This window comes from Haemorhous mexicanus, chromosome Z, assembly GCF_027477595.1.
Source record: "Haemorhous mexicanus isolate bHaeMex1 chromosome Z, bHaeMex1.pri, whole genome shotgun sequence".
Taxonomy (NCBI): Eukaryota; Metazoa; Chordata; class Aves; order Passeriformes; family Fringillidae; genus Haemorhous; species Haemorhous mexicanus.
In genome coordinates, this window is record NC_082381.1 from 54,715,933 (window position 1) to 54,730,379 (window position 14,447).

The 14,447-nt window shown below is 37.9% G+C and overlaps 1 protein-coding gene across 2 annotated transcripts in view; it reads left to right on the forward strand.

Moving 5' to 3' along the window:
- Positions 1–9,076, forward strand: part of PRUNE2 (prune homolog 2 with BCH domain) — a 130,192-nt gene extending 121,116 nt beyond the window's left edge. The window contains exons 17-19 of one of the 2 annotated variants that reach the window (XM_059873953.1): positions 1,752–1,787; positions 3,851–3,898; positions 6,077–9,076. In XM_059873953.1, the coding sequence (XP_059729936.1) occupies positions 1,752–1,787; positions 3,851–3,898; positions 6,077–6,098 (106 nt within the window). In that variant the 3' untranslated portion in view covers positions 6,099–9,076. The remainder of the gene's footprint in view (positions 1–1,751; positions 1,788–3,850; positions 3,899–6,076) is intronic. The other variant, XM_059873954.1, reaches the window with a different exon arrangement.
- The last annotated feature ends 5,371 nt before the right edge of the window (positions 9,077–14,447 follow it).

Sequence of the window (14,447 nt, forward strand, 5' to 3'; positions counted from 1 at the left end):
TTTCCACAAACTGATAATAGTGTTAAAGACTGTAAGAAAAACAGAAAGCACTTTCCTGATGTTTTTAAAAATGATTATATGTTGTTCCTCAAACATTTCACTGTCAGACTCAGTGGCAGAAGACCACTGTGTAAGGGAAACTCAAAACACAATAACTATTTACTTCTAGGTGGGTGGGAAAATTGTTTGGCCTTTCCCATCATCTGTGCTGTATTTTTTCATAACTTTTACCTCTATTTAAGTGGAAGTGTTTTCAAGTTTCAGTCATCCAGGGCTTTTAGCAGAAACGTTAATTAAAAAACAGCCTAATCAATAGAAGACCAGTGAAATCTATAGGTTTACTGGTCCTTGCCTTGTCAGTTCTTGTGGTTAAATTCACAACTGCTGAAAGACAGTTTCTTAGTTCTTGCTGCTTATGTGAAGAGGTTTTTTAAATGCAGGCATTTCCAGAGGAAAATATCTGTTAAAAATTGCAGGAAGTTGATTGGCAGTGCTCACCTCAACTGACTTCTTTTCAGACCTGAAAACAACAAAAAGAAGTGGTATACCAAGACTGAAAGCATAACTGAAAAAAATCATGGTTTTCATGTAGACATTATTAAAAAGATGTTCTGTTCAGGAATTTTTTTTTAATTGTTCTCTTTAGCAAATGTCCCTTTTGAATAGCCTATTCTAGAAAGTAGTTTAAAGAGTAGATGTGCAAGTATGATTGTATTTTCATTATGACTAGTCAGTGACAGCTTTTGAAGTTGTCATAGATCTCCTCAACCCAGGCAGGAGTTTTCACACCTGTTTTGCAGTAGTTGTAAAGCAGTTTCCTTTGCCAGGCTGGTGATGCAATTCCAGGGAGCAAGTGGGAAGCTCAGGTCTGGCAATAGCAGTTGAGAAAACAGTAAATTACTGTTGCAAAATCAGGGGTCACAGAGACTTTCACTCAGGTTCATCTGCTGCTGTAACTTCTTTAGAGGTGGAGTGATGATAAGAATGTGTGGGTCAGCTGACAAAGAGTTGTCCATAATGTTCTAACATCCCTAACAAATTTTCTTTTGATTCCTGTAAACATTTTAGTTTCTTATGGTTTCCTGTGATACAAACCTTACCTTTGATAGAAACCTTACCTGTGTTTTACTGTTACACTGTGGCAGTACACACATCTGCATTGCAGACTGTTTTCTTCCCTGTAAACTTAAGAATGTTCAAAAAGTCCATTCATCCAAAGGTGAAGACCAAAGGTGAAATGATCACAGCAGTAGTACCAAAGAAACTTTCGTACTTAGGGAGTTTTAGGGTAATGCCTACTTCATGTCACCAGCAGCCAGATGAGAGATCGTGATTTTGCTGAAAAAGACAGACCTGGAAAGATGACAGTTGTACCCATTGGTGATAAGCATTTCAAGATGTTGTAATAAGAAGATTTAGTGGCTGTGTGCATTCAGGTGGTACCTGTGAGTGGCTATTCCCATACCACAGAGAGAAGAGCAGTGTTCAGTTCATAGCTTCCCTTCTGCTTCAAATTTGGAGAGATTCCCATAGAAAAATGCAACTCATCTTTTGTCTTCATATTGCTCAATTGCCAAGAACATGTGCCATAGCATATCTCCTATGGGCAAGAAAAATCCCACCTTTAGAAAGTACATAGTGTTATGCCAGAATTTGGGTTATGTGGTTTTCAGTGAAGCACTATACAATATGATTGTTGTATATGAACTTGTACATCTTTTCTCTTCCTTCATCCATTCTTATCTTGTAAGGTATGATGAAGATAAGTGTATTAAGAGAAGAATGAGGTAAAATTTGCTTTCTAGCCCATGCTGCTGCTCATAATAGAGTGAATCTGTGTGACAGCCTTTCACCTGCAGGCGACCTCAACAGCTGAATGAGAGAGGACTTGCAATGACATGGCATCTTTCTTTCCCCTTCAAGCTGTTGAGATCAGCCTCCCTGCAAATAAAACTCACTGAACTGTAAATGCCCTTGACTTGGCCCAGGCTGCAGCTAGTTTAACATTACCTGATAGAGCAACTGAATGCTTTCAGCTCTGTCCACTGGGCATGCCTCAGACCCCTGCTGCTTCTCTGTCTCTGCCTCCAAGTGAGCTAAATAAGGACTTATAAATTTAAGGTGGGTTGAGCACAGGGATAAATAGAATCATACTGAACTGAAGAGTTTTAGGGTTAGCCCTAAATCATACTGGGTGCCTATTAAAAAAGCATGTACTGTATTTGTTCTTTGCTCTGCTATTGCTCTGCTTCACTCTTATGCTCTGCTTGCTTCTCTGTTTCTTTATATCAATAACTTTTACTCATGCAGACTGGATGAAGAGCTGAGGGAAGCTTCAGAAACAGCTAAGTAAGATAGCTTTCAGCTGAATCCTGGCATTATGTTGTTTCACAGGAATAGCTTGAATGCAGTAGTACATTGTGTTTGGTACAACAGGTAGCTTGTAGTTTCAGTTACTGTGTAAGTTGCCCCATTTGAGAATTGACTTCCCCTCTCACTTGCTTTTGTACTGCTGAATCTCAGTAATAAATAATCATACCCTTACACTATAAAAATTTTTTTTGCTGTTTTTTGATGATTGTTTCTATAGTCATGGAAATGACTGATATCACATACTCCATTAAAATGGATCATTAAACATTTTCTACTCTTATCCTCTTATGTTGGATGATTTATACAATTTTTAAGAGGTAGTTCTTTCTATAACTTTTTTTTTTACAGTTCACTAAATCAGGGTTAGCTATTTCAGTTAAGATAGGTATGTAAATTCTTCTGTCTTTCTAATGTTAGCTGGATAGGCTGGGGAATTAATACTTGATATAATACTGTATTGCCTATGGTTACTTAATAAACCAGGGGCACATGGTGATCAGATAATTTAAAATTATAACTTTGTGCTTTGGCTTGAACATGATGTGGAAGTATGGTGTGGAGTACCAAAGAAATCCTTAAGAAGTGCACAGTCCATGACTCACTGAGCAGAGCTTTAGAAAGTGTACAGTGGACTTTCCTCCTGTGAGTTTTGTACACAAATTCCTGAGGAGGAGTCTGTGTCTGTTGGTTCTAGTATAACATTCTCCCTTGCAGTTTTTGTAACTAAAGATTTTGAGTTTTGAAGTTTCTTTCCAGTCATTTTCCTTTTGCTTATGCACTTCAGGATTTTCAACTTACAGCTTCTTCTTTGCTGTATTTTTCCAAAAGTTCCTTCTTTTGCAGCACACATTTTCCTTCAGTTCTTCTGAGGTTAATTTTTAAAACAACTACAGAGAAATACCTAAAAAACTGGCCACTGCTGTTTGATTCTAGGAGTTAACACTGCCTCAGAAGCAATACATTCACATAAGTAGTTATCTGATACCACCTGACTATTTTGTTAAACTAAGAGGCCTGGCCACCCTTGAAATGCAACTTCTATCCCTCCTGTTCAAACATTTTCAAATGCATTGTATATGAAATGTTGTCATATAAACAAATGCATGTGACACAGAGAACTCTGTTGAAAAACCTGCTTTCTTGGTACTCCATTTAAAATAGTAGAGGCAGCAGTGTAGCAAGTGAAAGGGGAATGAAATATTCATATGAGGCATCACTGATTATTGTTACTGTTGGATGTATGAGATCACTGTAGTGCATTTCCCTTCCCCTGCTTAAAGAAATAGCTTAAAAAATTGTTATTCAAACTAATGTGTGTTGTGGATCCCTACATTCCTAAAAAAAACATTTGTGTGTTTGTGCTATTGAAGATACTCACTACAGTTAGTTATTACATCCCCAGATTTGTTGGTATATTTTAAAAGAGAAAGAAATCAACACAGAAAAAATGTTTACTCATCTTTTTCCTTGTATCCAGAACTAGCTGCCTCTCAAATGATCCAGAAATGGCTTCAGTGGAGCAGGAGTAAGAATTTGTGCCTTATGCTGTCATTACATTTTAACATTACTTTGCAACCATACTGCTAGGATCTGAGGCTGGGTAGACTCCTTAAAGTTTTTTTGAGACCTAAATACTTTTATGGTAATATTCAGGAACAACGTGGTACAAACAGATGAAGCACTGAAGCTTTGTTGTATTTTATATACTTTATATATGTGTTATATACTGAAAATTTGTTATATTTGTGTTGCATTGGGAATGTGTTTGAAGTGTCCTTAACCATTTCCAAGCACAGAGAGATATAATTGTTGGCCTTAGAATATCTGATTAAATGATACTAAAAACAGATAGAAAAAGTGGAGCGTGATCACAGTGAAGATGGTTCCATGCGTTATCCTAAATTTTAAACTTGCTGTTCTCATTCAGAGATTAAAAAGTCTTATCTTTTACTTTGATTTCTGGGCCATACTCTTTAAATGTGCCTTCTCTTTGCTTTTCTGCTTCTCAGCTTGTTTCATAGTTATTTTCCTGATTAATCTCAAGCAACGTTGCATCTTTTCCTTTCAAAGATGGACTTGTTCCCTTGGAAGTGGGAACATGTCAGTCCCTTGGTGTGCCATTGCTCTGTCTGATACCATAACTGTAGTGTCCAAATGGAGGACCCTGCAGTGCTGCTCTTCCTGTTGATCAGTGGGAGTGTTTGTAGGTGGAGTGTGTGGCAGGAGCGCTGACACTTCCTTGCTGGAACAGCGTGTCAGGAGAGCCAGCCCTGCAGCCCTGCAGTGGAGTGTGTGTCCTGGCCAGTGTGACCAGGGCAGAAGGATTGGGGCCTCTGCTCTCCCTGCCCATCTGATGGTCTGTAGAAATGCAGAAATACACTGTCTCCCACTGTACAGGAAATACTATATAGTGAACCTGAATCCTCAGCTAAAGATTCCACCAATTACATGAGTATTAATAAACAGGCAAATGATTAGAAGTGTATGTAGCAAAAAGTTGCATAAATAAGTTGAAGCTTTGGTTTTCACTTAAAAAAAAAAACAGGGCTCTAGTAAACTATCACTCTGTCATACCTTATGCACAGGTTAGAACCATAAGCTAAATTCCTGATTCTTGAACTGATGTTATGCCTCATCTCTTTTTTTCTCAGCCACTGTTTTATTCTATAATGAGTCAATATGAGAACTGTTTTTCAAAGTAAGAACAAAAGATGACAGAAGAACAAAAAATGACATGTTAAAGACTGTTTGTGTATGATTTTGACCTTTTGTGGCTTGAACAGCTTTCCTGTTTTTCTCAAACAATAAGCTGGGCAGCAAAAAGCAATATGAGAAGAGAATTTACATTTATGTTAAATAAATATAGTTAAGGCCAAATTAATGTTAATTCATGGCATTTATTTTCTCTGCATAAAGACGAATCTGTCTTCAGAAGTGGCAATAGTTTTCCTGTGATCATATTCCTTATTTCTTGTGTAATTTCTTCAGGAAATAGCATCCTATGTAAATCCCTTCACTCTAAGAACAGCTGTTTTACACAGACTTTTTTTCTGTATGCTTTCTGCTGAAACACCTCTGGAGTCTGCCCAGCACTTAGTTTGCTTCTGTTGTCTCTTTCGTTTTGTTCCAAAGGCTTTTGTCTATTGTCATGCTCCCTTGTGTTCTATTTTGTTCAACTCCTTGCACTTCTTCATGACTTTAAAAGAAATATTGGGAAATAATTCATAGTGGAAGAACCATTGTGTAACAGTTCATAAATATTGAGGGAATTTTAAATTATGTATTCTTTAAGAAAGACTGTGAATTGAGGCAACATTTATGAAGACAACTTCTTACTCTAAAGAATACTTCTAAAGTTTTGATGACATGTGCTTTGCACTAAGTAGCAAAACTGTATGCTTAGGAACATTTTTAGGTGTACCCATTCCTGCCACACTGTTATGTCATTCTACCAGTGGATCTACCCACACTTGATACACTTCAGATTGGAATTGCTGAAAAAGTAGTTGTTATTTTCAGTTAATTACTAAGATGTGTACTTTCATAGATGTACATAGGATGTCAGTTATTTCACACTACTGCATTTAAGTAAATGAGAGATAAGGATACTCAACATTTTGTGGGAGCTCAGGGTTTAGCTCTGTGTTTTCAGAGCACTCATTAAATTTTTGTTGTTCTTTGTATTTTTTTCTTTTATAAATAGCATCGACATGACCTTGAAATAAGAAGCATCACTGCCAGGCATTTGAAGAAGAGGGTTCACATGGATTTTCGTCCCCCAGACAATCACAACCACGCTGTACAATAAGTGATTTGATCAATTGTATTTGGTTTATAAGTTTCCCCTGTCATTCAGCAGTTCAAGAAGACCAAAAGGGTTTGTCCTATGGCCATGGAAATAGCAGAATTTTGGGTCCTGGTTATTTTTGTTGTTTTCAGAAACAGTTTTCATTAGGAAAGCTATATCATCTAGCATTGGTTTCTCTGTGTGTGCCATTTCTGTTAAAAAGGATACCATCTTACCAACACTGTGCCTCATGAATAGGTCAATGAGGATGGGGATTTTTTAATTTTTGTCTTCAGCATATTAATGTTTATGCATAGCTGAACGCAATAGTTATTGTTACAATAAGTGTTAGTTTGCTTGTGTCACAGAGCAGCAGCAATTTTACTGTTCAAAAATAACTTCAGAAATTATGCAGGACTTTCTTGAATTTGACAGGCTTTGTTAGATCAGGCTTTGGGTAGCCTGTCGTAGTGAAGGGTGCAAGCCCCTGCTCAAGGCAAAGGGGCTGGAGCTAGATGATTCCTAAGGGCCCTTCCCACTCAAAGTATTCATGCTTTTATGAATTTGTATTTCTTCAGGTCTGAAAATTCTTGCCATCTTCCTTAAATTACTTTTGTGTTTGATCAGAGAAAAGTGTGATATACTAAAAAATAATAATTAGTCTCATTAGACTTCCCAGAAGATGAATGAGTAACAGAAATTATTTTATTTTAATAATTTGGTTTAGTATATTTATTTTAGGCATAATTTCATAGAATCAGCTAATCCTGTAAATTACTTTCATATATTCTAAAATTCTTGGAGCATTAATTTATTGCTGCTTTCTGAGTCTGTTTCTTCCAGAACACTTTTTTTAAAGTTACGAGTCTTCAAGTGACATCCTGTCTCCAATTGTAAAGGCTGTTAATTCTCTGAATATTAATCAAATATTCTTTCCTACTGGGAGCTGAAAGCTGGGAATCATAATCATTTGTTAGGAATATTTGTTAAAATCTTGCCCCAAGTGTTTCTATTAGATAAAAAAAAAAGTCTTAAAATAGTATTTGTTGTCTGTGTCACAGACAACACCAGTAAAAACACCAGTAAAAACATAAAAAGGGAAAAACCCTAAGCATCTTTTGTTTGCTGGGGTCCTATTTATTTGCACAAAAGATACTACAGTAAGTCCTACTCCTTACTGGGAAATACAAGCTTCAGTTTCTCAGATAATGCTTTTACAGGAGTGTGCAAATTAATTATCTAGTGATTCCTGTTTGTCTGCTTTAAAAAGATGAGAGTCAGGAAAATTACCAATGTTTTCTCTTACCCTGGTGAATACACACAGGCACTTTCCAAACCTGCTGACTCGCCTGCCTTTTGGGAAGTCTGAATGGAAGTCTTATTATTACCTACTCTGTGAAATATTATTCTTTTTTCACAAGATTCTTGTATGCCCTAGAATTACATCTGTGGATTCTTTACTTTGTAAAGAAATCCTCAGACAAAACAATTCAAGGTAAGTTGCGCCTTATTAGTGTGGTCTAGTCCTGCTTTCAGTTCAGAGTTATTGATGAAAGAGCAAACAAGCAAAGTATTTCTTGGGGCATAAAGTTTAAGCAGAGGCTGTAGAGCATGAGCCTTCATTTTTTCAGCAGGATCTAAACTGAAAGTTCTATTCTGTCCTTCATTTAAAAGTTTGATTTTTTTTTTTTTTTTTTGCACATTTCCAACTCTGTCAGTTTCTGTCTTGTATTTGCAAGGTAGTCTGCAAGCAGTGAAGCAAGTGTCTGTCATTGTGAGCATAGTTGTTCAGCCACTGTAATGAAGACTGAGAAAATTGTCAGAAGGGCAGAAGAGTGCTTTCTTATTGGCCATGAAAACCAAAATATGTGCCCTCTGCTCAGTGCTGGTATCCCTGTCCTACTTGCTAGTCTGCTGTATCACATTTTTCTGTCAGTTCCTGTAAATTTTCACAAAGGAAGGGCCTAATCTTACTGACCATTGTTGCTGCTCTGTAACCTTGTCCTAAACTAGAGTCTGGTAGTGTCCACCTTTTCTCAGATATTTGAATCCTGGCTTGTGTCTGCCTTATAAAAGTGCTGTCACTTAGTATATTGGGGATAATGTTTTATGCACAGATTAATATTTGTATTGACTTCCAGATGCTAATTAAGCTTCATTAAGATCTAAACTATTAAAAGCATTTAGTAGCATGAAGTTGCATCATTTGTAGACCTGTAGTTGAAGCCTCTTAAGAAAAGCCACATGACCTGTGTAATGCAATAGATGAGGCAAGTTTCCACTAGAAGAGAAGTTCACCACAAAGCAGAGGTTCAGCACAAATCTTCATTCACTCTTTGGGACTTATGTGGGGTATAAGAGATTTGTGATTTTAATGGTGGACATCAGCTCAGAGTTGAATTAAATTCTACTTGGTTTGTGTGAAGTTACCAAGCAGCAAAGTTACAAATTAATATTATTATTATGGGCAGAATAATGGTGGCAGCCTGAGATGAAAGGAATTTGTTTAAGCTAGATGGCACATTAAAACAAAATGGGGCATTGATGTGATAGTTAAAAAATGATTGCAGGATCAAAGTGTGGTTATCTTGGCTTATTAATATATTTTGAAAAGTTTTTTAATGTTATGATAAGGCAATTCTATGTTATACTAACAATAACATATCAATATTACTAAATCAGTAGTTTGTTGAAAGAGAAATATAGTACGTATAATTGCACAGATACAAGCTTTTATATATGGATTTTTTCTACTGTGTATCAGAGTGCTCAAATGAAATATAAATTAGTAGTTGCAAATTTTTTTGTTAAAATACCTATGCTGACTTAAATTATAGATTAAGCAATACAAGGATATCTAATAGCATTGTATGAATATATATACTTATGAATCAGAAATAAAGAATTGCAACCCACCACTGGACATACTTCCTTTCAGCTTCAAATTGCAGGGGTTTTCATTCCCTGGGTGCCTGGAAACACTTTATTGGTTTAGATGACTTCTTTTTATAGTATAGAAATATTTTGTTTTATTTTGCATTCCCTGTCTGTCCTTCCAAAAACTGAAACGGAGTCCATTTTGTGTCTCATGGTATTATTCCCCATCTCCATGTATTAAAATCCTGGATCCTGGCTTTGTTGATACTAGCAATATTGTTTCTGAAAGAAAGGAGAAGGAGCTCTTTAAATTTCTTTCTAATTTGTGTCTGTGCTATAATATAAAATCAAATCCACAGACAGACCATCTTATATGTCAGAAAGTCAAAAGCTATGGGGCAGAAGGAGATTGACTGTGAAACCACCCTGAGCAGGTTAACAACCTGACAGACTTCACTGAAGGGAGGGGTCAGAGCTGCTGGTGGGCGTGGAGTCCTCTCACCTGCCTGGTACACTGGTTGCCACTCTACATCTGTGTCAAAGGGGCCAATTTGTACTGTCACTAAGTGAACCTGGCTGATTTTTGGAGCTATCATGATCATTGTCCAGTAGGCACCACATACAAGATTAAAGGGGATGAGCTGTGGCTTCTTAATTGCCACCTGAAAGCAGCTCTGTGAGTGCTCCTACACCTTTTCAGAGTCAAAGAAGTTGGATTAAACAAACCTTTCATACTTGTTGAAAATAGGTTTCTTGACTTCTGATAGGTTTGGAGATTTATCAGATGTTTACCAAATTATCAGTTTAAGTGTAAGAAGTGACTCTCAATTTCCTATTAGTGGGAATAACTGACAGGTCAGATTGTGTTGGCTGTGCAGCCAAATTTATTTCTTTATAGTAACAAGAGGGATGTCCCTGTATTGCCTGGCACAGATGAAGCCAATTGAGCAAGCGTCAGGAGATCAGCAGTTTAATTTCTCATTAACTGTCCCTTTCCTCCAGTCATGGAACCCCTCTGGCATGCTGTTCCCATTGCAAAATGCAGCTGCCATGCAGGCAGTTATCTCCTGTGCTCAGCAGAAGACCAGAGAATGGCACTGTGAAGTTAAAATGTCAGCTGTTTCTGTTTGCACTGTCATGATTTACAGTTCTGTAATAATTGCTTGGCAAAGGTACTGAAGTCTCTTCAAAAATTATGTGCTTGGTTCTTACACTTATTTTTCCTAGAAACATTCACCCATTTCAGAAGAAGTGATCGCTTACTGCTCACACTGTGAATTCTGTCAGCAGTCTTAGTGACTGGTTTGTCCATTCAGCCCAAGCAGTAGAATTGACGGGGCTGTGCTCTGCCCTGCTAAATTTGAGAATCTGAAAGGAACTGCAGCCTAAGCTTGCCACATTTTTTTTTTATTCCTGGTTGTTTTCCTACATTTGCGATAACCCTCTTAAATGTAAGAAATTTTTCTTTGTGGAAATAAGGCAGAACCTCTCTCGAGACTTTTGGTAGATGGTAGTACATTTAAAAGTGCAGACTGCTGTAGGCTTTCTGATGTATCTGTGCTGGTTGATTCTGCAGCAATTATTAGTTTTAAAGAAAACCACACATGACTGATTTTACAAGTACCCTTGCAATCTCCTTTTTTTTTTTTTTTTTTCCATTTTGGAAAATCCAGTGTCTTGGTTTTTTATATAAAACAGGAATCAAAAGGCAAAATTTCTTGTTTTATTTTTAATTAAATTAATGCTATTATTATTAGAATGAAATCAATTTTGTGTGCTAGTATGTTCATCTTTGTTAGCATTATTAGCAAGGTCTTTGTGGGCTTCAAAGCATGAAGATTTTGGTCTTGAAACCAGAATTATGTTAAGTGTGAAAATGCACTGTACTGTCACCACTATAGTATCATATTTGGATTGTAAAGACAGAAGAAATGTCATTTCAAGCCAATATCATGTATTATGAACAAGTGGTTTAAATGCAGCACAGCACTGTTTCTGAATTATTTTCAAATGCTTTGAGGGTCATACCAGTAGACCCATGTCCCTGTCTTAACACTACAATAGTGACCTATGAACAGTCTTAGGAGTTTACTGACTCCAAATACTGTTGTGTTTGAGTTGACCAGCTGTGACCTTGGGGGGGGAGGGGGGGGCTGCTGCAGAAAAAAAAAGTGCAATGTTTCTGACACAGTGTCTCGTCTATCAGAAAAACTGATAGACTCTAAGCATTTCAAGCCACAGTTCAAAGGAATCAAATTTATTCCTTTATTTCACTTCTCAGTATTGTCTGTTTAGATGCTTGTAAGTCCAAACTCACTGCTAAAATATAAGGAGTTAAAAGAGAATTCAAATATGCCATGTCGAAACTTTATCTTCTTATCTCTGCTATGTATTTCAGTAGGCAGCAAGCAAAGCAGCCTTCAGCAATTGTAAGAAAATAATCCACAGAGTACTTCCCATTCTGCTCCCTGAGGCCTGGTATGTAAAGTAGACTCTCTCCATGAGAGAGTGACTCCCAAAATGAAATGCTGGCTTTCTAGCACAGACCTATGTTAAGCCATCAAGACTATAAAATTTCATCTGTCTTCATCCCTTTGAAGTATGAGTAACGTTGTCTTAAACAGTCAGCCGAAAGAACACACAGAATATTAATGTGAAATTTGGCCTTTATGATGTAAAAAGTAAGAATAAGGAACACAGCTAAAATCATCAGTCAGAGAAAGTAAAACCTGGGGAGGGAAGGACAGGTCAGGGAGATGACTGGGGCAGGGTAGGGCTACAGACATCTTTCTGCTTGAGGCTCCAGTCTCCTTCCAAATTCTGATTGTCCTTGGGGAGAGCTTCTGAAGCAGAGCAGATCTGTTTGCCTGGAGCCGTTGCTTAAAAGAAACACAAGTGAGCTCTGTTCCAAATGTTATTTTCCCCCCTTATTTAAAGAAATAGTGGAATACCTGGAGATAAGTGGCTTAATCTGGTGTTCATTCAGTTTAGAATAAATCCCACTCAGACAGTGTAGACAGCACAGGCGAGAAAGCTGAAGAAATGGGAAATGTTGCACAAATTTAGAAAATTAAATTTTGCACATTTCTTAGTGACTTGCACAGATTAAGCATGAGTCAGAAGACGTCATAAGTGTGAATTAGGAAACAAATTAAATATAGAAAGGAAAGCGCAAGATGCAATAGAGGGGAATATGGAACATGGTGTTTCATAGTGGAAAATAGCTGCAGGAGAGAAATGACAGAATAGAAGATGAACTATGCCAAAGAGGAAAAATGGAGACCAGAAATGCAATGTGAAATAATAAAAAAAGAAAGCTTATCACCTCAGGAGAGAATTCTTCTATTACTTGATAGATCAGTAACAGTGCTCAGATAAGAGGCTGCCATCTCCCAAGGGTGTCACAGTGGTATATGATGGCATAGGTTTATACAGCAATAAAAGACCTCAAGTTATCTGCTGGCTCACTTCCTACTGCATTGCCACTGGAGCAGGAAAGAAAATCAGTATGGAGAAAGAAGTGAATTGAACACTGCAGGTTTTGAGATCAAGCAGCAAAATTAGTGAGACCTTGCTGATCCACTAAAGTTGGTCTGATACTCTTTAAGTAGAAGAGTTGGTTTTGGTGGAGTTCCATCACTGATACGATCATACTTACTGGACAGATGAACCCAGAACATGGTCCACCAATAAGGTTACACTATCCAGGTGGTCACTGTACTCCCAGGAGGAAAGATTCATAGGTACTGGCTGCTGCTGTTTTCTCTGGAATCAATTTTCCTTGGAAAAATTTTCTTTAAAATAAAATTTTGTTTAGTTTTCAGTAATTGGAGACTTGGAATCTCTGTTCCGCTTGTAGGCTGTGACACACAATAACTGTGAAAAGTGTCTCTCGTTGACAGCTCTCATTAGATGGAGAGAAAAAGTATGAACACACCCCTTCCTTCTTTTTCTCCCCAGCTCTGTATGCTGAGCACGTTGCCCTATGGTCAGGTTGTGATATTCCTTTACCTGATATCAGGTTGTGATATCAGTTGGGTTCAGCAGTCCCAACTGTGTCCCCTCCTGACTCCTTGTGCGCTCCCAGTTGTGAGTGGGGTGGGTGGAGGAGCAGAAGGTGGCTTGACTCTGTGTAAGCCTGCTTAGCAGTGACTAAAAACATTACTGGGAGGTTGGTGAGGCACTGGAACAGAAGTTGTGGATGCCCCACCTCTGGTTAAGGCCAGACTGGATGGGGGTTTGAGCACCCTGCTCTAGTGGAAGGTGTGCCTATCCGTGGCATGTGGGTTGGAACTAGGTGGTCTTTAAATTCCCTTCCAACTCAGACCATTCTATGGTTCTGTGATTTATTTGCCATCAGCATCATTTTGGCCACCAATCCAAAACAGAACCATACAAACTACTATGAAGTGAACTTGTATCCCAGCCAAAACCGGTACACCAGCTCAAAACCAAGCTGCTCTTAATAACCATAATTTTGGCCTGCTGAATCTGAATTCAGGCATGTTTAGCTTACAATGTTGTGCCATAAACAGAGCAGTGATCAGCTAGACACTGATCACTAGATGCTGTTGGTGTTCTGAGGTTTTCAGTTCGTGGGAGGCTTGTCAGACAGGTTCAGTACCTGCTGTGGAGCACTTTCTCAATTGCCAGAGTATGAAGGGAGTAAAAATGCTTCAGGCTAGTGATGTAAACCCACAGAAACGATATTGTCACCAATTTTGTTGATTTACTTGCCCGATCTAGCAGGTGCCTGGGGGCAGTGGTGGTGGTGGGGTGCTGGGGGAAAAGCACTCTCTTGTGCCAAATCAGAGAGGGACAAAGAGGGGTAATGGGGTAAAGTCCCCTCAGAATTACTCTTCTGATGCTGCCTAGACATCTTTCTCATTTTCAACTGTGATTTCAGCTGCTGCACTTTTTGCAAAGCTGGTTCTCCGTTTTCCTCTCCTGTGAGTAGGAACAGCCTAGGAAAAAGGTGGGCTTTTTTTTGTGAATGCTGAATAGAACCCAGAAGAGACACTCTTTTCATTCGCAATAGCTTACTCTGGATTTTTTTCCTCTCTGGTTTGCTTAGCCTACTAAGTTGTTCTTACCTTTATTATCATCATTATCATTATTATTACTACTACTACTACTACTACTACTACTAATATACTAGTAAAAATAATAATACTACTACTATTAAAAATAATCCATATTAGGTGTTTTAACTTGCCTGTTGCGATTCACCAGCACTTCTTCCATTTATAAGCTTCCTAACTTTATGACAACTTCAAATGAATAATTACTATGGATGAACAGCTTAGTTTTTCCATGTTTCTGATTCAAACAGCGCGTTTTTAAAGTGCCTTCTCTTGAAGTAGATATGTGGTGCAGTGGGAATCTTGAGGAAGCACAAGAAGGTTTCTCA